General features: G+C 67.6%; 2 protein-coding genes across 5 annotated transcripts; both read left to right on the top strand.

The window, feature by feature from the left end:
- The first annotated feature begins 353 nt into the window (after window positions 1-353).
- Window positions 354-11,851, top strand: LOC101949514 (carnitine O-acetyltransferase-like). 4 transcript variants are annotated; one of them, XM_065564045.1, is made up of 16 exons: window positions 355-540; window positions 1,346-1,657; window positions 2,074-2,192; window positions 2,789-2,842; window positions 3,073-3,238; window positions 3,885-4,059; window positions 4,365-4,543; window positions 4,831-4,931; window positions 5,652-5,771; window positions 6,211-6,333; window positions 6,475-6,611; window positions 6,922-6,948; window positions 7,547-7,609; window positions 7,933-8,042; window positions 10,435-10,461; window positions 11,269-11,851. In XM_065564045.1, the coding sequence occupies exons 1-16, from the start codon at window positions 475-477 to the stop codon at window positions 11,515-11,517; spliced, it is 2,028 nt and encodes a 675-aa protein (XP_065420117.1). In that variant the 5' UTR covers window positions 355-474; the 3' UTR covers window positions 11,518-11,851. The 4 variants fall into 4 exon arrangements, with proteins under 4 accessions (XP_065420119.1, XP_065420117.1, XP_065420120.1 ...); XM_065564048.1 differs by having other exon boundaries at window positions 356-540; window positions 1,433-1,657; XM_065564047.1 differs by lacking the exon at window positions 2,789-2,842 and having other exon boundaries at window positions 354-540.
- Window positions 11,852-13,844: 1,993 nt separating this feature from the next.
- Window positions 13,845-21,759, top strand: LOC101945131 (proline-rich transmembrane protein 1). The gene is given in 5 exon segments (XM_065563083.1): window positions 13,845-13,977; window positions 19,883-20,183; window positions 20,185-20,308; window positions 21,061-21,231; window positions 21,451-21,759. Coding segments are annotated over 5 exon segments (792 nt in total). The 5' UTR covers window positions 13,845-13,958; the 3' UTR covers window positions 21,628-21,759.
- The last annotated feature ends 1,957 nt before the right edge of the window (window positions 21,760-23,716 follow it).

Genomic DNA, 23,716 nt, shown 5'->3' with positions numbered 1-23,716 from the left:
TGGGGAGAGAACCCAGGAGTCCTGGCTCCCAGCCCACCCTGCTCTAACCCACCAGCCCCCACTCCCCTCCCAGAGCTGGGGAGAGAACCCAGGAGTCCTGGCTCCCAGCCCCCCCTGCTCTAACCCACCAGCCCCCACTCCCCTCCCAGAGCTGGGGAGAGAACCCAGGAGTCCTGGCGCCCAGCCCCCCCTGCTCTAACCCACCAGCCCCCACTCCCCTCCCAGAGCCGGGAGAGAACCCAGGAGTCCTGGCGCCCAGCCCCCCCATGTTCAGGGCTGTGTTGGGGGAGGGGCGCTCGGGGAGGGTCTTTGCGGCAGCGCCTCCTGCCGGCCCGGGTCGGGCTCTGCCGGCAGCTCCCTGCAAAGGGCCCCGCCGCCGCCGCATCTGCTTCCTGTGCGGGGATCGCAGCCGGGTCAGGCCCCACCCGCCCGGCCGAGCCGCGGGGCCCTTTGCAACCCCCCCCCCCCCCAGGCATGGGGCGCTGGAGGTTCCTCCTGCCCCCCTGGGGCTGCAGGCGAGCGCCGGGGTCACGCGCCCCGGTGAGTGGGGGGCGGGGGGGGCCCCGTTGCAAACAGCTGCTGGGCCGCAGAAGTGCGGGGGGGGCCTTGCCAAGGGGCCGCGCGGCCGTGCAAAGCCCCCCGGGGGGGGGCAGACCCACCCGGCCGGGTTACAACTTTGCAACTTGCAGCCCGGGGGGGGGGGCGCGTTTCCCCCTTTGCAAGCGGGGGCGGGGGGAATCCGGCTGCACGTGCCTCGCTCCGGGGGGGGGGACGCGCAGGGGCGGTTTTGCAAGCGCGCAGGATGGTGCATTTGCGGCAGGAGGCGCGTGCGGCCCTTTGGCACCTCCGCAAACTGCAGCGAGGGGCCCTGACGGTTGCATCGGCAAAGCCGCCACCTGGGGCACCTTTGACGCCTGCAACTTGGGTCCGGGGGGGGGGCTGTTGCATTGGCCGCTTTAGAAGTGGGACACCCCCCCCCCCACACACACACACACCCATTTGTGACGGTTACAATTGCAAGTTCGCAATTGCGGTGACCGCTCTGGCTGCACCTTGCAAGGGGGGCCGTTGGTGCATGTCTGCTTTTGCCACCCGCGGTTAAGGTGGAGGGTGGCAGCGCCCGCCGCTTGGCCAGCACGTGGCCGGAGACGGGCCCCCCTGGGTCTGCGGGTTGCAGGTGCCACGTTGCATGCAGGCCGTTGCATTTCCAGCGCCGGACGCCGAGAACCGAGGTTGCTCTTGGTGCATTTCAACGCCGGCTGCTCCTGGGGCGTTGTGTAGGCCGGCGCCGGACGCTGCGTGATGCCAGGCTCTGGGTGGTGCATTGGTGACTTTCCCGTTGCAGTTCCCGCTTTGGGGGCAGCCACCTGTGCCCAGGGCGGCAGGTGGGCCCGTGGCCCTTGGTGCAGTCGAGCCGTTCCCGTCCCTGCAGGGGCCCCCGTCGCGATGTCTGGCCTCGTCCTTCCCGCTGCCCCGGCAGCCCGTGCCCCCGCTGGCCCAGACGCTGGAGCGGTACCTGCGCTCGCTGGAGGTGCTGGTCACGCCCGAGGAGCTGGAGGAAACCCGGGAACTGGTGCAGGAGTTCGGGGCGCCCGGCGGAGAGGGGGAACGGCTGCAGGCCCAGCTGGAGCGCAGAGCCGCCCGCATGGAGAACTGGGTAGAGCTTGGGGGACCCAGGTGTCCGGGGGTTAGGGAGCTGCGGGGGGGGGGGGGGGGGGACCCAGGTGTCCTGGGCAGGGCTGGGAGCAGGCAGAACCCAGGAGTTTGGGGGAGGGGTGAAAGGTGGGGGACCCCAGGAGTCCTGTGAGGGTCCCTGGAGCTTTTGGGGGGGAACACGGGGGCGATGGTGGGGACCCTGGCATCCGGGACAGGAGATGGGAGTGGGATGGCTGCCCCGGGACAGCACCCCCTGCTGGGGACTCTGCTCATGCCCATCAGTGCAATGAAGTTGTGCCAGGTCTCAGCCTGGGGTGCGGGGGGGGGAAGCTGCAGGGGAGAGCTCGGGTCAAAGGCCCCATGACCCCCGCCCCCCGATTCTAACCCTGGTCTGTCCTCCCCGCCCCCCCACCCCAGCTCTCGGATTGGTGGGTGCAGAGCGCGTATCTGGAGAGCCGCTTACCCCTCGCCGTCCACTCCAGCCCGGCCGTCGTGCTCCCCAAACAGGACTACAGCGACTGGAGGGGGCAGCTCCGGTGGGTATTGGCGGGGGGGATGGCGGGAGCCCAGGGCTGGGCTAGCAGGGGCTGTGGGTCGGGAGTGAGGGGCACCGGCAGAGCTGGGGGGATGGGGGGGCTGGCGGGGTGCTGCAGGTCAGGAGTGGGGGGCACTGGCAGGGCTGGGCTAGCAGGGGCTGCGGGTCGGGAGTGAGGGGCACCGGCAGAGCTGGGGGGGCAGGGCTGGGCTGGCAGGGGCTGCGGGTTGGGGAGTGAGGGGCACTGGCAGAGCTGGGGGGGGCAGGGCTGGGCTAGCGGGGGCTGCGGGTCGGGAGTGAGGGGCACCGGCAGAGCTGGGGGGGGCAGGGCTGGGCTAGCGGGGGCTGCGGGTCGGGAGTGAGGGGCACCGGCAGAGCTGGGGCGGGGCTGGGCTGGGCCAGCGGGGCCTGCGGGTCAGGAGTGTGGGGCACCAGCAGAGCTGGGGGGGGCTGGGCTGGGCTAGCGGGGGCTGCGGGTCGGGAGTGAGGGGCACCGGCAGAGCTGGGGGGGGCTGGGCTGGGCTGGGCTAGTGGGGGCTGTGGGTCGGGAGTGAGGGGCACCGGCGGATCTGTGACGTCCCCCGTCCCCACCCCCAGGTTTGCGGCGAAGCTCATCGCGGGGGTGCTGGATTTCAAGGCTAAGATTGATCAGTAAGTGCCTGACACCCCCCCCCAGTATTGGGGGAGGGATGGGGGAAGGAGGGTTATATTGGGGGGACTAGATATCGGGGGTTGGGGAAGGGGCAGGGGAGGGGCTATACAGGACCCGGAGGGGTGGGGAGGGATGATGCTGGGGGGGCCCCTGGGGGTGGGGGAGTGGTGGGACGGGACTGGGGGGGGTCGCTCTGCCCCATGTCTCTCACTCCCCCCCCCCCCCCCAGGCAGGCGCTGCTGGTGGAGTACCGGGGGGGGCACCCCCAGTGCATGGCCCAGTACAGCAGCCTCTTCGCCTCCTGCCGCCTGCCCGGCCCCAAGCATGACGGGCTCCTGCTGCCTGTCCCGGGGCGCCGGGCCCCCACCTTCATCACCGTCGTCCGCAACTTCCAGGTACCCCCGGGGCCCCGGCCCCCCAGAGCTGTCCCTGCCCTGGGGTCTCCAGAACCCCCAGACCCGGCCGTGCTGCGGGACCCCCTCCCCCCCCCCGGGACCCCAGACCCGGCCGTGCCGTGGGACTACCCCCCCGGGACCCCAGACCCGGCCGTGCCGCGGGACCCCCTCCCCCCTGGGACCCCAGCCCCCCAGAGCTATCCCTGCCCTGGGGTCTCCAGAACCCCCAGACCCGGCCGTGCCGCGGGACCCCCTCCCCCCCGGGACTCCAGACCCGGCCCTGCCCTGGGACCCCGTGGGAAATGTGCCCCCCAGAACCCCCTCATGTGATACCCCCAAGCCCCCCTTTGTCCAGGTCACCCCCAGGCATGGGCCCCTCTGCACCTCCCCCTCTGACTCCCCCAGAACAGCCCCGTGTCTGGGATTCCCGGGGTGGGGGGACCTGGGGGGTGTTCATGTAGGGAGTGGGGCTGGCTGACTCCTGAGGGGTTCTGGGCTGTATGTGGGGGGAAATGGGGTGTTTCGGGGTGTCTGTGTGGGGACGGGGGGGTCCTCGGGAGCTCCGGGAGGTCCCTGGCGGCTGGGGGGGTCACTGGGCAGATTCCGGGGGCCCTGCGGAGGCTGACCCTGACTCCCGCCCCCCCAGTTTTTCCAGGTGGAGGTGTACAACAGCGACGGGACCCCCCTCACCGTGGACCAGTTGCACCTGCAGCTGCAGCGCGTCCGGGGGCTGTCGTGGAAGACGGACAAGGAGCCGCTGGGGGTGCTGACGGGGGATCACCGGCACACCTGGGGCCAGGCCTACAGCACCCTCATGAGAGGTACGGGGGGGCCCAGGGACCCCAAAAGCTGGGCCAGGTCTGCAGCACCGTTGTGAGAGGTACGGGGGGGCCCCCTGGCCTGGGGGACCTGGCTGGGGGTCCAGGTAATCTCAAGATGTAATGGGGGAGGGGGAAAGGAGGCGGGACTTCTGCTTTGGAAGGGGCTAAAGGGGGACCCCGATGCCTGGAGGACAGCAGTGAATGGGGTGTAACAAGGGTGGGACCCCAAAGCAGGGAAGTTCTGGGTTCGAATCCTGCTTGGTGTGAGGGGGTGGTGCTGACCCGTCCGGTGACCCCGCCTCCAGACCGGCTAAACCGGGAGTCGGCCCGGTGCATCCAGCACAGCCTCTTCACCGTCTGCCTCGACGCCCCGGTGCTGAAGGTGTCGGACGAGCGCTACCCCAGCCGCGTCGCCGCCCAGATGCTGCACGGGGGCGGCAGCTACTCCAACAGCGGCAACCGCTGGTTCGACAAGACCCTGCAGGTGAGGTGGGGGCGGGACTTCCTGCTTTGGGAGCTAGGGGGCGGGACTTCCTGTCTTGGAGTGTTGGGTGGGGGCGGGACTTCCTAATTTTCCGGCGGTGAAGAAAATGTAGATAGGGAGGTAGGATTTCCTAGTTTGGACTGCAGGGGTGGGACTGTGTGTAGGGAGGCAGGACTTCCTGTTTTGTGGCAAGAAAAGGGGCGGGACTTCCTGTTTTGGGATTAGGGTGGAAGGGATAGGCGGGATTTCCTGTCTTGTGTACCTGCTCTCTCGTTCCCTGCCCCCAGTTCATCTTGGGGGAGGACGGCGTTTGTGGGGTGCTGTATGAACAGGCCGTGGCCGACGGGGCCCCCATAGCAACCATCATCGACCATGTCCTCGATTACTGGTAAGCCCTAAACTAGGACATTCAGGGTGCCCCCAGACCTTTGACCACCTGATCAATCCCACAGAGCCAGCCTGGGGGGACCCAATGGAAACAGAGGATTTGGGGGTCACATCTCCCTATAACGCAGCCCCCCAATATTCTTCTGAATTAGGGACCCCCTTATAATGGAGAGAAGGGGGAGATTTGGGGGTTTTATCTCCCCACAAGGCAGTACCCCAAATGTGCCAATGTTGGGGCTCCCCAAGATGGGGTGTGGGGTTCACCCTTCCCTATGGCATGGCATTCCCTGTACCCCACATTACACCTGTGTTGAGGTGCCCCTGAACTGGTGGGAGGGTAATTGGAGGTCCATTCTCAGGGAGCAGCAGCCCCAGATCCCCTGTTTTTGTCCTGTAGTGGAGGGACCCCAAAATGGGAAGCATGTGTGGGGGAGTGGAATTGGGGTGAGGGATCCCCTGTACCACCTCTGTGGGTCTGGAGCAGGCTGGTGGGGGAGAGGGGCAGAACTTCCTGTTTTGGGAATGGGAAAAGGGGCGGGACTTCCTGCCTGGGGGGTAGGGAAAGGGGTGGAACCTTCTGCCTTGGGAAGGGGAGGGAGGTTGTGGCGGGGGAAAGGGCAGAATATGCTACCTGGGGAGGCTGTTTTTGGGGTGCAGTGATGTGCCCCCAGCATGGTGATTTGGGGGGGATCCTCCCATCTGACCCGGGGGTCTCCGGCAGCAAGGACCCCGACACGGCACGCGCCCCCATGACGCCCCTGCCCCTGCCCCCAAAGCTGTACTTCTACATCACCCCCGAGATCCAGTGGGACATCGAGCGAGCCAAACAGAACCTGGACATGTGAGAGCCGGGGGGGCAGCAGGGGGCATGGGAGGGAGGGTGAAGGGGGAGGGGAAAGTTGGGGAGGGGTGGGGGGCTATTGGGGAGCAGGAGATTGGGGTGGAGGGGTGGGGAGAGGAGAGGAGGGGGGCTGTTGGGAGGGCAGAGGGTTGGGGGGGCTATTGGGGAGCAGGAGGTTGGGATGGGGTGGAGGGGTGGGGAGAGGAGAAGAGGGTGGCTGTTGGGGGGGCAGAGGGTTGGGGGGGCTATTGGGGAGCAGGAGGTTAGGATGGAGTGGAGGGGTGGGGAGAGGGGGGGGGCTGTTGGGAGGGCAGAGGGTTGGGGGGGCTATTGGGGAGCAGGAGGTTGGGATGGGATGGAGGGGTGGGGAGAGGGGAAGAGGGGGCGCTATTGGGGGGCGGAGGGCCCAGCCCCCCATCTAACACCTCTCTCCCCCCAGCCTGATCACAGACCTGGACATCAGCTGTTTCACCTACCGGGGGTTCGGGCAGGGGCTCCCCAAGCGCTGGGGGCTGCGCCCCGACTCCCTCTTCCAGGTGGCGCTGCAGCTGGCCTACTACAGGTGGGGGGCCCTGGCGGGTATGGGCGGGGGCAGCCCTGGGGGACCAGGCTGGGGGTGGGGCAGTGGGGGGGGTCTGTGTGGGGCGGGTGGAGGTGAGGCACTGGGGGGTTTGGTGTGGGGCTGACCCCCGTCTCCCCCCAGGACCCACGGCTCGCTCTGCGCCACCAGCGAGGTGGTGTCACTTCGCCGCTTCCACCTGGGCCGGACGGACGCCGTGCGCCCCGCGGCCCCCCCCGGTGCTGCGCCTGGCCCGGGCCATGGATACGCCCCACGGCCAGGTAACCCCCCCCACACGCCCTGCCCTTACCCCGTCCCCCTGCCCCCCGGCACCCCCCATTCTGACCCGGCTCCCCCGGCCCCCAGGACACGCCCCACGGCCAGGTAACCCCCCCCCCACGCCCTGCCCTTACCCCGTCCCCCTGCCCCCCGGCACCCCCCCATTCTGACCCGGCTCCCCCGGCCCCCAGGACACGCCCCACGGCCAGGTAACCCCCCCCACACGCCCTGCCCTTACCCCGTCCCCCTGCCCCCCAGCACCCCCCATTCTGACCCGGCTCCCCCGGCCCCCAGGACACGCCCCACGGCCAGGTAACCCCCCCCGCGCCCCACGGCCAGGTAACCCCCCCCCACGCCCTGCCCTTACCCCGTCCCCCTGCCCCCCGGCACCCCCCATTCTGACCCGGCTCCCCGGCCCCCAGGACACGCCCCACGGCCAGGTAACCCCCCCCACACGCCCTGCCCTTACCCCGTCCCCCTGCCCCCCGGCACCCCCCCATTCTGACCCAGCTCCCCCGGCCCCCAGGACACGCCCCACGGCCAGGTAACCCCCCCCACACGCCCTGCCCTTACCCCGTCCCCCTGCCCCCCGGCACCTCCCATTCTGACCCGGCTCCCCTGGCCCCCAGGACACGCCCCACGGCCAGGTAACCCCCCCCCCACGCCCTGCCCTTACCCCGTCCCCCTGCCCCCCAGCACCCCCCATTCTGACCCGGCTCCCCCGGCCCCCAGGACACGCCCCACGGCCAGGTAACCCCCCCCCCACGCCCTGCCCTTACCCCGTCCCCCTGCCCCCCAGCACCCCCCATTCTGACCCGGCTCCCCCGGCCCCCAGGACACGCCCCACGGCCAGGTAACCCCCCCCCACGCCCTGCCCTTACCCCGTCCCCCTGCCCCCCAGCACCCCCCATTCTGACCCGGCTCCCCCGGCCCCCAGGACGCGGAGACGCTGTCCCTGCTGCAGGCGGCGGTGGAATCTCAGAGCGCCAGGACCGAACAGGTGAGCCAACCCCCCCTCCCCCGCCGGGCTGGGACCCTCTCCCCACATGGCCAGGGGTGGGGTTGGGCTGGGACCCAGGCGTCCGGGCTGGGACCGTCTCCCCACGTGGGTAGGGGGTGGGGCGGGGCTGGGACCCAGGCGTCCGGGCTGGGACCTTCTCCCTACATGGGCAGGGGTGGGGCGGGGCTGGGACCCAGGCATCCGGGCTTTGAACTTCTCTCCACATGGGTGGGGGTGGGGCAGGGCTGGGACCCAGGCGTCCGGGCTGGGACGGTGTGCAGGGCCGGGACCCAGGCGTCCGGGCTCTGACCCTCTCCCCGCAGGTGCTGGCCGGGCAGGGCATCGACCGGCACCTGCTGGGACTGAAGCTGGCGGCCATCGGGACGGGCAGCGGCTGCCCGGGATCTTCATGGACACGGCCTACGCCATCGCCCACGCACTGCCGGCTGCTGACCGGCCAGGTACTGCCCCACGGCGCCCCCCAACTAACCCCTCACCCGCCCCACGGCGCCCCTACGCCATCGCCACGCACTGCCGGCTGTTGACCGGCCAGGTACTGCCCCACGGCGCCCCACGGCGCCCCCCAACTAACCCTCACCCGCCCCACGGCGCCCCTACGCCATCGCCACGCACTGCCGGCTGCTGACCAGCCAGGTACTGCCCCACGGCGCCCCCCAACTAACCCTCACCCGCCCCACGGCGCCCCTACGCCATCGCCACGCACTGCCGGCTGTTGACCGGCCAGGTACTGCCCCACGGCGCCCCACGGCGCCCCCCAACTAACCCTCACCCGCCCCACGGCGCCCCTACGCCATCGCCACGCACTGCCGGCTGCTGACCAGCCAGGTACTGCCCACGGCGCCCCCAACTAACCCTCACCCGCCCCACGGCGCCCCTACGCCATCGCCACGCACTGCCGGCTGCTGACCGGCCAGGTACTGCCCACGGCGCCCCACGGCGCCCCCCAACTAACCCTCACCTGCCCCACGGCGCCCGCCAACTAACCCTCACCCGCCCCACGGCGCCCCTACACCATCGCCACGCACTGCCGGCTGCTGACCGGCCAGGTACTGCCCCACGGCGCCCCCCAACTAACCCTCACCCGCCCCACGGCGCCCCTACGCCATCGCCACGCACTGCCGGCTGCTGACCGGCCAGGTACTGTCCCACGGCGCCCCCCAACTAACCCTCACCCGCCCCACGGCGCCCCTACGCCATCGCCACGCACTGCCGACTGCTGACCGGCCAGGTACTGCCCCACGGCGCCCCCCAACTAACCCTCACCCGCCCCACGGCGCCCCTACGCCATCGCCACGCACTGCCGGCTGCTGACCGGCCAGGTACTGCCCCACGGCGCCCCCCAACTAACCCTCACCCGCCCCACGGCGCCCCTACGCCATCGCCACGCACTGCCGGCTGCTGACCGGCCAGGTACTGCCCCACGGCGCCCCCCAACTAACCCTCACCCGCCCCACGGCGCCCCTACGCCATCGCCACGCACTGCCGGCTGCTGACCGGCCAGGTACTGCCCCACGGCGCCCCCCAACTAACCCTCACCCGCCCCACGGCGCCCCTACACCATCGCCACGCACTGCCGGCTGCTGACCGGCCAGGTACTGCCCCACGGTGCCCCACGGCGCCCCCCCAACTAACCCTCACCCGCCCCACGGCGCCCCTACACCATCGCCACGCACTGCCGGCTGCTGACCGGCCAGGTACTGCCCCACGGCGCCCCACGGCGCCCCCCAACTAACCCTCACCCGCCCCACGGCGCCCCTACGCCATCGCCACGCACTGCCGGCTGCTGACAGGCCAGGTACTGCCCCACGGCGCCCCCCAACTAACCCTCACCCGCCCCACGGCGCCCCTACGCCATCGCCACGCACTGCCGGCTGCTGACCGGCCAGGTACTGCCCCACGGCGCCCCACGGCGCCCCCCAACTAACCCTCACCCGCCCCACGGAGCCCCCCAACTAACCCTCACCCGCCCCACGGCGCCCCTACACCATCGCCACGCACTGCCGGCTGCTGACAGGCCAGGTACTGCCCCACGGCGCCCCCCAACTAACCCTCACCCGCCCCACGGCGCCCCTACGCCATCGCCACGCACTGCCGGCTGCTGACCGGCCAGGTACTGCCCCACGGCGCCCCCCAACTAACCCTCACCCGCCCCACGGCGCCCCTACGCCATCGCCACGCACTGCCGGCTGCTGACCGGCCAGGTACTGCCCCATGGCGCCCCACGGCGCCCCCCAACTAACCCTCACCCGCCCCACGGAGCCCCCCAACTAACCCTCACCCGCCCCACGGCGCCCCTACACCATCGCCTCGCACTGCCGGCTGCTGACCGGCCAGGTACTGCCCCACGGTGCCCCCCAACTAACCCTCACCCGCCCCACGGCGCCCCTACGCCATCGCCACGCACTGCCGGCTGCTGACCGGCCAGGTACTGCCCCACGGCGCCCCCCAACTAACCCTCACCCGCCCCACGGCGCCCCTACGCCATCGCCACGCACTGCCGGCTGCTGACCGGCCAGGTACTGCCCCCCGGCGCCCCCCAACTAACCCTCACCCGCCCCACGGCGCCCCTACGCCATCGCCACGCACTGCCGGCTGCTGACCGGCCAGGTACTGCCCCACGGCGCCCCCCAACTAACCCTCACCCGCCCCACGGCGTCCCTACGCCATCGCCACGCACTGCCGGCTGCTGACCGGCCAGGTACTGCCCCACGGCGCCCCACGGCGCCCCCCAACTAACCCTCACCCGCCCCACGGAGCCCCCCAACTAACCCTCACCCGCCCCACGGCGCCCCTACACCATCGCCACGCACTGCCGGCTGCTGACAGGCCAGGTACTGCCCCACGGCGCCCCCCAACTAACCCTCACCCGCCCCACGGCGCCCCTACGCCATCGCCACGCACTGCCGGCTGCTGACCGGCCAGGTACTGCCCCACGGCGCCCCCCAACTAACCCTCACCCGCCCCACGGCGCCCCTACGCCATCGCCACGCACTGCCGGCTGCTGACCGGCCAGGTACTGCCCCATGGCGCCCCACGGCGCCCCCCAACTAACCCTCACCCGCCCCACGGAGCCCCCCAACTAACCCTCACCCGCCCCACGGCGCCCCTACACCATCGCCTCGCACTGCCGGCTGCTGACCGGCCAGGTACTGCCCCACGGTGCCCCCCAACTAACCCTCACCCGCCCCACGGCGCCCCTACGCCATCGCCACGCACTGCCGGCTGCTGACCGGCCAGGTACTGCCCCACGGCGCCCCCCAACTAACCCTCACCCGCCCCACGGCGCCCCTACACCATCACCACGTGCTACCTGCTGCTTACCAAGCAGGTATGGCCCCCCAGCTACACCCTCCCCCGCACCAGATACCCCCTGTAGCGTTGCCATCCACTGATGGCTGCTCACTAGGCAGATATGGGCCTCTGCCCCCCAACTAACACCTGTTCCTGCTCCCTCCCCTCTCCCTGCCCAGGGGTGTTGGGGGGAGCTCTCTTCGCAGGCAGCCATAGTGGGTTCTTATCCTGCCTCCTCAGTGGAGGTCATCAGCGGTGGGGGGTTCAGGTTGGGTGGACGCTGGTGTGCAGGCAGGGGGAGGGGACTTGTCCGCCCCCCTCACCCCGCTCTCCCCACACCCTGCCAGGTGGCTTCGCGCTCCGACTGCCTGATGATCTACGGGCCGCAGGTGCCGGACGGCTACGGGGTCTGCTACAACCCGCTGGACGCCCACGTCAACTTTGCCATCACAGCCTTCAACTGCTGCCGTGAGACCCACGCCCAGCGCCTGGCCCGCACCCTGCAGCAGGTCCTGGACCAGCTCGCCCGCCTGCTGGGAGAGAACCCGGGGAGCACTGACGGGGAGGGGGGCGGGGACGTGGAGGGGCAGCCCTGACGGCCCCCCGCCTGCCACCACACACTCCATCTACCCACAATGCCCCTCTGCAGCACCCCTTGCCCCCTTACCCACAATCCCCCTGCCCAGAACCCCTCTGACACCCCCCCATTACCCAACATCCCCTTCTGCGCCCCCTCGCTCCCTACCCAGAAGCCTCTATGCGTCCCCTGCCATCCTACCCACAATCCCCTTCTGTGCCCCCTCCCCTCCTTACCCACAATCCCCTCTGCACGGGGGCAGCCCCCCCCCCATTCACACAGGTAATTGGGAGACAAATCTAACTTATTTTCTGATGGACGGAAAATTAATAAAAATCCTGGTGCGATTTGTAGCTATGTGGTGTCGGCTCTGAGTGTGGGACCCCCCTGAAGGCCCCCGTCCCTGAGGTGCGATGCCCCTAGTGACCCCCAACCCACCCACTTCCCGGGGGTGGTGCCTCAGTAACCCGCCCCAGCCTCCCCTTCCTGGGGTTGTGGTGCCCCCCACTTTGTGGTCATTTGGGACCCCCAATGACCCCCTTTTTTGCGGGCACAGTGCCTACCAGTGACTCCCCCTGATTTCCCCCTTCTCAGGGGTGTGGCAGCCCCTGGACCCCCCCGTCCTGGCAGCACGGTGCCTACTAATCCTCCCCTTCCTGGGGGTGTGGTGCCTCCTAGTGACCCCCTGAGCCCCCTCTTCCCAGGGGTGCTGTGCCCCCAGGGACCCCCCTGATCTCCCCCATCCTGGGGGTGCGGTGCCTCCTAGTGACCCCCATGACCCTACTGCCCCCGGCTCCCTGCAGCCCTGAGCCCATAGTGCCGCTATGGGGCAATGGGGGGCTGGGCGGCGTCACGGCCCATGGGGGGAATGAACGGACGGAGGGCAGAGCCCCCCTCCCCTGGGATCCCTTCCTGCCCCAATCGCCCCGCCCCACCCCTCCAGTGCAGGCTCCTCCCCCTCTGTGGCCCCGCCTCCTCGTTGTACGAGGCCTCCCCTCACTCCGGCGACAGGAGGAGGGGGCTGCGGGGCGGGAGTGAGGGGCACCAGCCGGGCTGGGGGCTGTGGGTCGGGAGTGAGGGGCACCGGCGGAGCGGGGGGGGCTGCGGGTCGGGAGTGAGGGGCACCGGCTGGGCTGGGGGCTGCGGGTCGGGAGTGAGGGGCACCGGCGGAGGAGGGGGCTGCGGGTCGGGAGTGAGGGGCACCGGCCGGGCTGGGGGCTGCGGGTCGGGAGTGAGGGGCGCCGGCAGAGGAGGGGGCTGCGGGTCGGGAGTGAGGGGCACCGGCGGAGCGGGGGGGCTGCAGGTCGGGAGTGAGTGGCGCCGGCAGAGGAGGGGGCTGCGGGTCGGGAGTGAGGGGCACCGGCAGAGCGGGGGGGCTGCGGGTCGGGAGTGAGGGGCGCCGGCGGAGGAGGGGGCTGCAGGTCGGGAGCGAGGGGCACCGGCGGAGCGGAGCGGGGGGGCTGCGGGTCTGGAGTGAGGGGCGCCGGCAGAGGAGGGGGCTGCGGGTCGGGAGTGAGGGGCGCCGGCGGAGCAGGGGGGCTGCGGGTCGGGAGTGAGGGGCGCCGGCGGAGCGGGGGGGCTGCGGGTCGGGAGTGAGGGGCGCCGGCGGAGGAGGGGGCTGCAGGTCGGGAGCGAGGGGCACCGGCGGAGCGGAGCGGGGGGGCTGCGGGTCTGGAGTGAGGGGCGCCGGCAGAGGAGGGGGCTGCGGGTCGGGAGTGAGGGGCGCCGGCGGAGCAGGGGGGCTGCGGGTCGGGAGTGAGGGGCGCCGGCGGAGCAGGGGGGCTGCGGGTCGGGAGTGAGGGGCGCCGGCGGAGCGGGGGGGCTGCGGGTCGGGAGTGAGGGGCGCCGGCGGAGGAGGGGGCTGCGGGTCGGGAGTGAGGGGTGCCGGTGGAGCGGGGGGCTGCGGGTCGGGAGTGAGGGGCGCCGGCGGAGCGGGGGGGCTGCGGGTCGGGAGTGAGGGGCTCCAGCGGAGCGGCGGGGCTGCGGGTCGGGAGTGAGGGGCACCGGCGGAGGAGGGGGCTGCGGGTCGGGAGTGAGGGGTGCCGGTGGAGCGGGGGGCTGCGGGTCGGGAGTGAGGGGCACGGGCGGAGGGGGGGGCTGCGGGTCGGGAGTGAGGGGCGCCGGCGGAGGAGGGGGCTGCGGGTCGGGAGTGAGGGGTGCCGGTGGAGCGGGGGGCTGCGGGTCGGGAGTGAGGGGCACCGGCGGAGCGGGGGGGCTGCGGGTCGGGAGTGAGGGGCACCGGTGGAGCGGAGCGGGGGGGCTGTGGGGCGATTGTTCCTGCCCCGTCTCTCTGGCTGGCGGGTCCCTGTCTCGGCAGCTCAGGCGCTGGGGGGGGGGGGGATCCGGGTACCAGCTCGTTTGGGGGGGGGGCGGTGACGCTGGAGCCGCTGCCGCTAGTCCCCCCCCCCCCAGCCCGGCTGCTTCGCAGGAGAAGAGACGAGCGGAGCCAACCCCCGCAAGATGAGCTCCGAGAAAACAGGTGAGGGGGCTGGGGGGCAGGAATGGATTTGGGGGCAGTGGGGATGGGGGCAGGGGCTGTGGGGGGTGCAGCAATGGAGTGTGGGGAGCGGGAATGGAGTGTGGGGGAGAGGGGAGGGGGCAGGGTGTGTGTGGGGAGCGGGAATGGAGTGTGGGGAGAGAGGGGAGGGGGCAGGGGGGTGTGGGGAGCAGGAATGGAGTGTGGGGAGAGAGGGGAGGGGAGGGGGCAGGGGCGTGTGGGGAGCAGGAATGGAGTGTGGGGAGAGAGGGGAGGGGGCAGGGTGTGTGTGGGGAGCGGGAATGGAGTGTGGGGGGAGAGCGGAAGGGGGCAGGGGCGTGTGGGGAGCAGGAATGGCATATGGGGGGAGAGAGGGGAGGGGGCAGGGGGTGTGGGGAGCGGGAATGGCATATGGGGGGAGAGAGGGGAGGGGGCAGGGGGTGTGGGGAGCGGGAATGGAGTGTGGGGGGAGAGCGGAGGGGGCAGGGGGTGTGGGGAGCGGGAATGGAGTGTGGGGGGAGAGCAGAGGGGGCAGGGGGTGTGGGGAGCGGGAATGGAGTGTGGGGGGAGAGGGGAGGGGGCAGGGGCGTGTGGGGAGCAGGAATGGCATATGGGGGGAGAGAGGGGAGGGGGCAGGGGTGTGGGGAGCGGGAATGGAGTGTGGGGGGAGAGGGGAGGGGGCAGGGGCGTGTGGGGAGCAGGAATGGCGTATGGGGGGAGAGAGGGGAGGGGGCAGATGTGGGGGCAACAGGAATGCGTTGTGGGGGGAGAGGGAAGGGGGCAGGAATGGATTTGGGGGGAGAGAGGGGAGGGGGCAGGGGGTGTGGGGAGCAGGAATGGGGTGTGGGGGGAGTGGGGAGGGGGCAGGTTTGGGAGGAGCAGGAATGGTGTGGGGGAGCAAGGAGGGGGCAGGTGTGGGGGCAGGAGGAATGGGTTGTGGGGGGGAGAGGGAAGGGGGCAGGAATGGATTTGGGGGGAGTAGGGATGGGGTTATGGGGAGCGGGTGAGGGGCAGCAGGAATGGAGGGCAGGGGTAGTGGGGATGGGGAATGGGGAGCAGGTGGGGGCACGGGAGTGTGTGGGGGATAGTGATTGAGGAATGGGTGGGCAGGCGTGTGTAGGGGAGGGGATGGAGGGTGTGGGGGCAGGGGATGATGGGAGAACAGGTGGGGAGAGCAGTGATGGGGTGGGGGAGCAGGGATGGGGTGGGCGGAGCAGGGGATGATGGGAGAACAGGTTGGGGGACCAGGGATGGGGGCAGGTGGAGAAGGGGATGATGAGAGAACAGGTGGGGAGCAATGATGGGGTGGGGGAGCAGGGATGGGGTGTGGGGCGCAGGGGATGATGGGAGAACAGGTGGGGGGAGCAGTGATGGGGGCAGGCGGAGCAGGGGATGATGGGAGAACAGGTAGGGAGAGCAGTGATGGGGTGGGGGGCGCAGGGGATGATGGGAGAACAGGTGGGAGGAGCAGGGATGGGGGCAGGCGGAGCAGGGGATGATGGGAGAACAGGTGGGGGGAGCAGGGATGGGGGCAGGCGGAGCAGGGGATGATGGGAGAACAGGTGGGGAGAGCAGTGATGGGGGCAGGCGGAGCAGGGGATGATGGGAGAACAGGTGGGGGGAGCAGGGATGGGGGCAGGCGGAGCAGGGGATGATGGGAGAACAGGTGGGGAGAGCAGTGATGGGGTGGGGGGGCGCAGGGGATGATGGGAGAACAGGTGGGGGGAGCAGGGATGGGGGCAGGCGGAGCAGGGGATGATGGGAGAAGAGGTGGGGGGGTAATTCCCATCCCGGCACAAGCTGACCCCTTGTTCCCATGCTGGGGTTCGATCCCCTGCCGGCCTGAGGACCCCGGGGGGTGTTTGGTTCCCCCGGTCGGTGCCTCCAGCCGGGGAAACGTCCCCCCCTCGCCGGCCGTGCTCAGCTCATGGACCGAGCTGGGGGTCTCGCTCGGAGGCCGGTTTTCTAACCCTTTCATTGTCCTGGGGACTCCTCCCCGATTGACCCACGTCCTCCTCGAATCGCGGGCACCGGAACGGGAGCCAGGACCCAGCCGCGGGAAAACCCCCTCCCGGCTCCTACCCGAGATCCCCCCGGCCACGGCCCAGGCCGGCGTTCGCTCTTCGCCCCAGCGCCGCCCCGGCAGCTCCCGTCGGCTGATTCTCCACCATCGCCCCCAGCCTGGGTCGGCGTCCCTGCGTCCCCCAGCCTGGCCCTATGGCCGCCACGCTCCGCTCCTCGATGGAGACGTTCACATGGAGCCGCATTGACACGCAGATTGTTGGCTCTGGCCCAGATCCCCTGCGCCCCACCGGCCCCTCGGGATCCGGGCCCTGCCTCTTCGCTGGTCCCGCTCTCCGGGGTTTGTGTCGTCGGCGCGTTTTATCCTTCATAGTTTGATGTTTTCTCCCAAGTCGTTGAGAAATATATGAATTTGTGGAGGGCCAAGAACGGATCCTTGCGGGACCTGCTGGACACCCTGGGCTCGGCGGGGAGGCTCTGTTTGCGGGTATCTAGCTAGCCAACGATGACGCTTGGGCAAGGCAAAGTTATGGGGGGGGCAGGAATGCAAAATGGTCTTGAGCCCCGCAATGGGTCCAGCGTGAAGCGCCTCGTCCGGATGCACAGTGGGCTGTCCTGGATGCCGCAGGCCCGGGCGGCCTTGGCCCAGCGAACCGCGCCCCACCTGACCGTGTGCCGCTGGCGCCAGAGCCCAAAGCCAGGTCCTTGGTGTGGGAGTTCCCGGGAGTGGCTGGGGCTCCCTCCCAGCTGTCCACCCCGGTGAGCTGCTGCTGGGGGTGTGCAGCACGGTCCCGGTAGGAGTCCTGCTACACTCGGTGGCGGGCGCGTCTCCTATCCCGGAGCAGTGGCCTGTTTCTCGCACCAGTCACGGGTGGCAGCCCAATGACTCTTCAGGCCCTCCTCAGGCTTTGCAAGTCACGGCCCCTTGAGGCCCACGAGCCGGCTGGTCCGTGGTGGATGCATTAGACGTGGTGCCAGCCTTGGGAGAGTCTGGTTTGCTGGACTCTCCAGGCGCTTTGTGGTGGCCCACAGCCACCTGGAAACATCGACCTTGGAGCAGCAGCTCGGTTGCCACGATGACAAGCCACCTTCGAGGAAGAACCTGTGCTATCTTGTCAGCCGACCGGTGTGCCGGCTGGTGTCACCGGCTGCTGTCAGGTCACACAAAGAGAGCCCGGTTTTCGTCTTCTCTGGAAATCCATTCTCAGTGCACATAGCGAGGGCCAGCACTGGTCAGCGGTGCTTCGCTTTGGGTGGAAATCAGCCGGAGCGCCACGCCAACGCTGTTCGGCCCTGGGCGGGAGGCTCTGTGGGTGTCTGTGACACTGCTGACGATGGTGGTCTCTTCACCTTGGCTTTCCGCCACCTCGTGGGTGTCACGCACGCCGAGTGACATGAAGATGCCAAGCAGCGCTGGCTGGCGTCTTCCCAAGATGCTGTAGTACCTCTGGGGATACCGTGTCAAAGCCACAGCTGTGCCCTGTCTTCATTGAATTCAGCCAGGGCCTTTCTTTCTTCCCCCGAGAATGGCTGGCCCCGGTGCCATCCGGGTTGACTCTGCACAATGTCGTGCGGTACCGCGGCGGACGCCGCACGGAAGGCCGAGTGTCGTACATCACCACTAGCAGTAGGCTGGGCAGAAGGCGAGTTTTGCTTTTTGATAATATCCACGTTGGTTTTTAATTTTTAAAATATTTTCATCAATTGAAATATTGACAGTTGCGCAAAATGATGGGTGTGACGCATTGTGTAATGTGTATCGATGTACACGTTCGTAGTTGCTGGTAATGATCAGGGCGGTCAGACAGGAATTATTTAACGTTACGATTCAAAAACTTCAAGCTTTGTTACAAGGAGGAGGGAGGTAAATTGTTCTCCTTAGCCTCTGAGGACAGGCCAAGGTCTCTGATTCTATGATTTATAACCATTCAAACCGAAATCGCCAACAGCATGCCCGAATAGCCAAAGTCAGTGTTCTTAAAGCAAACTCCATTCAGTTCTCAAGCTGCGCTTTTTCCTTTCTTTAGCTGGCTGCACATTTTGTTTATGATCAGTAGAAATCTCTTTGAATCGGTTTGTGCGTGTGGTGAAATCACCATTTACCAGTAGAAATAGGATCCTTCCAAGACGAGCTATTACTTTTATCAACCAGATTTATAACCTCATCACAAAAAGATATCAAGTTAGTTTGAGAAGATCTATTTCCCATAAACCCCTGCGCATTGGCATTACATATATTACGCTAGTTTAATGCTTTATTAATGGAGTCCCCATAGCCTACGTTTCATTCTCTTGCCTGGGATCAGTGTCAGGTGACGGGTCTTTAATTACTCAGGTCACCCCATTGACCCTTTTTAAATATTGGCACAACATTAGCATTCTTCGAATCTTCTGGAACTTCCCGATTGGCCCAAGACATGTTGGATATCAACATTAACGATCCAGCGATCTCCTCAGCCAGCTCCTTTAAACTTCTCGGAAGAAAGGTATCTAGACCTACTGATTTAAAAATGTCTGACTTTAATAGCTGCTGTTTAACATCGTCCTGAATACTAGTGGAATAGAAAGTGATTCTTCACCATGATCATCTGAGACTACTACATCATCTGGCTTTTATTTGCCAAATAGAGAACAGAAATATTTATTGAACCCGTCTGCCTGATCTGCACTATTATCGATAATTCGACCATTTCCATCTAGTAATGGACAAACAGCATTGTCAGGATTCTTTGTATTGCTAATATATTTCAAATACTCCTTATTGTCCTTAACTCTGCTGCCAAAGAGTTTGCCGTGTGTCCTTTTGCTTCCCTTATCAATTTTCTACAATTCCTAGTTTCTGATTCATATTCATTACAATCATCTTCCCCTCGTTTCAATTTGTTATGTTTTATTTTATATAGCTGCCTATACTTCCCCTCTAAGCCAGGTTGTATTTTTTAACCAGTTCGGCCTCCTTTCCCAATTGTGGGTTTGGGCCTCTAGCAAACAATTCCTAATGAACATTAACGTTTTTCTGATGAAATTCTTCCTGCCCGCTGATTTGGCTCATCCTGGCTTTCAGCGTTGTGAAATGCTGCCCCACAAGCATTCAAAGCGCTGTGTAGACATTCGGGCTGCGGCTTGGAAACCTTGGGGGCTTGGCAGGGGGGTCTCCCAGCCCCAAACACCTACACGGCCGTTTGCAGCGTTGTAGCACAAGCCAGACCAAGACTCTGAGCCTTGCTGATTTTTGTCGTGTAGACGTAACCCCTAACGCCGCTCCCCCCCACCCCCCCGCGTCGGCCCAGTCCAGCCTTCCGCCATAGTCCCGGCCCAGCGATTTGTACCCCCACCCATGACACCCCTGAGCCGGGCTGGGGGGAGGGACCGTGGGGGAGCCCAGGGCTGTGGGGTGGGATTGAGGGGCACCAGCAGAGCTTTGTGTGTGTGTGTGGGGGGGGGGGTGTCATCCATCCATCCATCTCCCCCCCAACACACATCCAGGAACTCGCCATCTCTCGCTGTTTGCTCCCCCGCCCCCCGGGCTCTGTGTCTCCTCTGTCTCCCTCTATAAATAGACCGAGTGAATGAGGAAGGTGACCTAAAAAAACGAGAGCGGCGCCGGATCGGTGCTCACGAGAGAGAACCCCCGGGAAGCGGCGCCCCCCATTCTAGGGTGGGTGCCCCCGGAGCTCCCCAGGACGAGGGGGCACTCTGTGTGTGTATATAGGGGTGCTGTGCATAGGGGGTGCTGTCTGTGTGTGTACAGAGGGGGCACTCTGTGTGTGTATAGGGAGTGCTGTGCATAGGGGGGCCGTGCCTATAGGGGGCACTGTCTATGTACGTATATAGGGGGCGCTGTGTATATAAGGGGGTCTCTAACCTTACCCCCTTTCTTTCCCAGGCTTACCGGACTCTGGCCCCCACACCTCCCCCCCTCCCTACAACGCCCCACTGCAGCCGCCCCCTCCCCCACCTGACGCCCCCAACAATGCCCCCCTCATCCCCGGCTACAATGACCCCCCGCACCTGCCCCCCCACTCTGGCACCGCCACCCTGCCCCGCCTCGGGGGGGCGGCCACCCTGCCCCGGCCGCCCCCCACCTCGGCCACCCTACCCCGGCCCCCCCACCACCACTCAGCCACCCTGCCGCGCTTGCCCCCCGACCCCTACATGCAGGAGACCCAGTTCAACGCCCCCCCCCCAGGGGTACATGGTCCAGACGCACCCGCCCATGGGGACCCTGCCCATCGGGGGGTACATGCACCCCGGCTACCCTGTGCAGCTGCAGCCCTGCACAGCCTACGTCCCCGTGTACCCTGTAGGCACGGTGAGTGGGGCAGTCCCGGGGGGGCGGGGCTTCCCCTGCTGCTGGGGGGCGGGGCTTCCCTGGAGTGGGGCTTCCCATGCTGGTGGGAAGCGGGGCTTCCCTGGAGTGGGGCTTCTCTCTGCTGGTGGGGGCGGGGCTTCTCTGGAGTGGGGCTTCCCTCTGCTGGTGGGGGCGGGGCTTCTCTGGAGTGGGGCTTCCCTCTGCTGGTGGGGGCGGGGCTTCTCTGGAGTGGGGCTTCCCTCTGCTGGTGGGGGTGGGGCTTCTCTGGAGTGGGGCTTCCCCTGCTGGTGGGAGGCGGGGCTTCTCTGGAGTGGGGCTTCCCCTGCTGGTGGGAGGCGGGGCTTCCCTGGAGTGGGGCTTCCCTCTGCTGCTGGGGGCGGGGCTTCTCTGGAGTGGGGCTTCCCTCTGCTGGTGGGGGCGGGGCTTCTCTGGAGTGGGGCTTCCCCTGCTGGTGGGAGGCGGGGCTTCTCTGGAGTGGGGCTTCTCTCTGCTGCTGGGGGCGGGGCCTCCCTGGGATGGGGCTTCCCTCTGCTGGTGGGAGGCGGGACTTCCCTGGAGTGGGGCTTCCCCTGCTGGTGGGAGGCGGGGCTTCTCTGGAGTGGGGCTTCCCCTGCTGGTGGGAGGCGGGGCCTCCCTGGGATGGGGCTTCCCCTGCTGCTGGTGGGGGGCGGGGCTTCACTCAAGTGGGCGTGGCTTCCCACCTGGCTGTGGATTCCTGTTTAACTCTTGCTCTCTTCACCACCCCCCCGCAGCCGTACCCCCCTGGCAACCCTCCCCCTGGGGTCCCCCCGCCACAGATGCCACCAGGAATCGCCATCCTGGAGCCGCGCCGGCCGCCCCACGACTACCTGCCCATCGCAGTGCTCACCACCATCTGCTGCTTCTGGCCCACGGGCATCATCGCCATCATCAAAGCTGTGCAGGTCAGCGGGAGCGGGGCGGGGAGCAGTGGGGGACTGGGAATGGGGAGCGATGCGGACAGGGGGCATGTGGGAGGTCGGGGGCGAGGGGGCAGCAGAGGGGAGCTGGACTATGTGGGGGGGGCAGGGAGGATGGGGGGCGTGGGGGTGACGGGGGCAGGGGTCGACGGGGGAGGCGACGGGGAGCACAACACGTCCCCCCCAACGCCGTGTCCCCCCCAGGTACGGACGGCCGTGGCGCGGGGGGACATCGTGTCAGCCGAGATCGCGTCACGCGAGGCCCGGAACTTCTCCTTCATCAGCCTGGCCGTGGGCATCGCCGCCATGGTCCTGTGCACCATCCTCACCGTTGTCATCATCATCGCCGCGCAGCACCACGACAACGACTGGGACCCCTAGCCATGGGCCCGCCCCCTGGCGGCCCCACCCACCGATTGCCCTGCCTGCCAACTGGGCCCCGCCCAGCACCACGACAACAACTGGGACCCCTAGCCCCGCCCTGCCTGCCAACCGGGCCCCGCCCAGTGACCAGGCCCCGCCCACCGCCTGCCCTGCCTGCCAACCGGGCCCCGCCCAGCGACCAGACCCCACCCACCGCCTGCCCTGCCTGCTAACCGGGGCCCCGCCCAGCACCACGACAAGGCCTGGGACCCCTAGCCTCGGCCCCGCCCACCGACTGCCCCGCCCACCACCTGTCCTGCCTGCCAGCCGGGGCCCCACCTAGCGACCAGGCCATGTCCACTGCCGGCCCCACCCCTCAACCAGTCTGATAATCCCCTGCAGATGCCATTACCCACAATCCCCTGCAGCCAGTGCCAACATTACCCACAATCCCTTGCAGACCTCGCCCACCAGACCCACAGTCCCTGCAGGTATTGTCCCTCAGGATACCCATGAGGCTTTGCAAGCCCTGCTCTAGCCAGCAACACCCACAATCCCCTGCAGCCACCACCCCTGCTGGATACCCAGGAGCCTTTGCAGCCCCACCCTCTCCTGGCTCCGCCCCTGTCCCTCAGTCACCCCTGTATCCATGACAACATCTCCCTTGCCCAGCAGGACCTTTCCCATGATCCTTTGTAACTATTGCCCCCCATCGCTCCCCACTGGCATCTTTGGCTCCGCCCCTCAGCAGCCCCACAGCCCCCCCCCCCAACTGAGCAATTCCCATAGTCCTTTGCAACTGTCATTTTCCCGTCAGCACCTCTGGCTCTGGCCCCTAGGAACAAGCTCCGCCCTCTGGCCTCACACCCTCCAATGGAATACTACCCACAATGCTTTGCAGGCACCGTATTCTGCCCCCAACCCTGGGTCTGACTCCACTCCCACATGATTAGGCCACGCCCCATTGGCTCAGGCCACACCCCCTGGCTTGCCCTAAATATATTCCTGAGCTTCCCCATCAGACCACGCCCCTTCATATCAGGCTCCACCCCCTCACCTCCCCCAATATCTTCATGCCTTGATTGCTCCCCCAAAGCCCCAATTAGCTTCTCCCCAATTGGTTCCGCCTTCTTCAGCACAGACTCCGCCCCCTTTCTTCCCAACAGCCCCTTCCCCTTTTAGCTCCTCCCCCATAAACATTTTGCTCCAGATTGGAGGGGGAGCGCAAACCCCAATATATCACAGAGCCCCCAGCTGTACATACCAATGAAATAACCCCCTTGCTAAGCTGTGACCCCCAGCACGAGCCCCCCAAATCTGTGACACTGGCCCTTTAAGACACTGCCCCCCCCACAATGAGACCCCTCTTTTCTCATGCCCCCCCCAGTGAGTGATGCCGCCCCTCTGGGACGCCACCTCTGCCCCCCTATGGGGGGATTCCTGGTTCAGGGGGACGGTGGGGGGCAGGGAGGGGAGAAGTTTGAGGGTCCAATGCTGCATTTCTGGGGTTCAGGGTGTTTGAAGTCTGGGGGCAGAATCACTGAGGTGGGGGAGACACTGTTCATTATTGGGGTCCCCCCAAGTCACCCCCACCCAGCACGCTGCCCCAAAGCCTAGACATCTGGGCATCCCTTGCAGAGACCCCAGAACGGGACAGGTGTGCTGGGCTAGTGGGGGGCTGCGGGTCGGGAGTGAGGGGCGCCGGCAGAGCTGCGGGGGGGGGGTGCAGTTTTGTATGGTCCATCGTAGCCCCCCTACATGGCCCTGGTCCCTGTGCGATCCGGCCCCCGATTCCTCTCCTGTCGGCCTGTTTGCAAGTCACCTGGGTTAATAAATCTCTATTGATAACGACTCCAGCCTCGTCCCTGGCCCTGACCGGCTGCACGGGAATCGGGGGGGCAGGGCGTGGGGCGGGGAATGGGGCAGGGGCCTGTCCCCTCTAGGGGGCGTCGGCTCCCACCCGGCCCCAGGGCAGGGACTGGCTGGCTCAGGGGGGTGGGGAATGGGGCCGGGTCCTGTCCCCTCTAGGGGGCGCCGGCTCCCACCCGGCCCCAGGGCAGGGACTGGCTGGCTCAGGGGGGCAGGGAATGGGGCCGGGTCCTGTCCC

The sequence above is a fragment of the Chrysemys picta genome, chromosome 12 (assembly GCF_011386835.1).
Source record: "Chrysemys picta bellii isolate R12L10 chromosome 12, ASM1138683v2, whole genome shotgun sequence".
In the NCBI taxonomy this organism is placed as follows: domain Eukaryota; kingdom Metazoa; phylum Chordata; order Testudines; family Emydidae; genus Chrysemys; species Chrysemys picta.
This window is presented reverse-complemented; position numbering and strand designations above follow the sequence as displayed.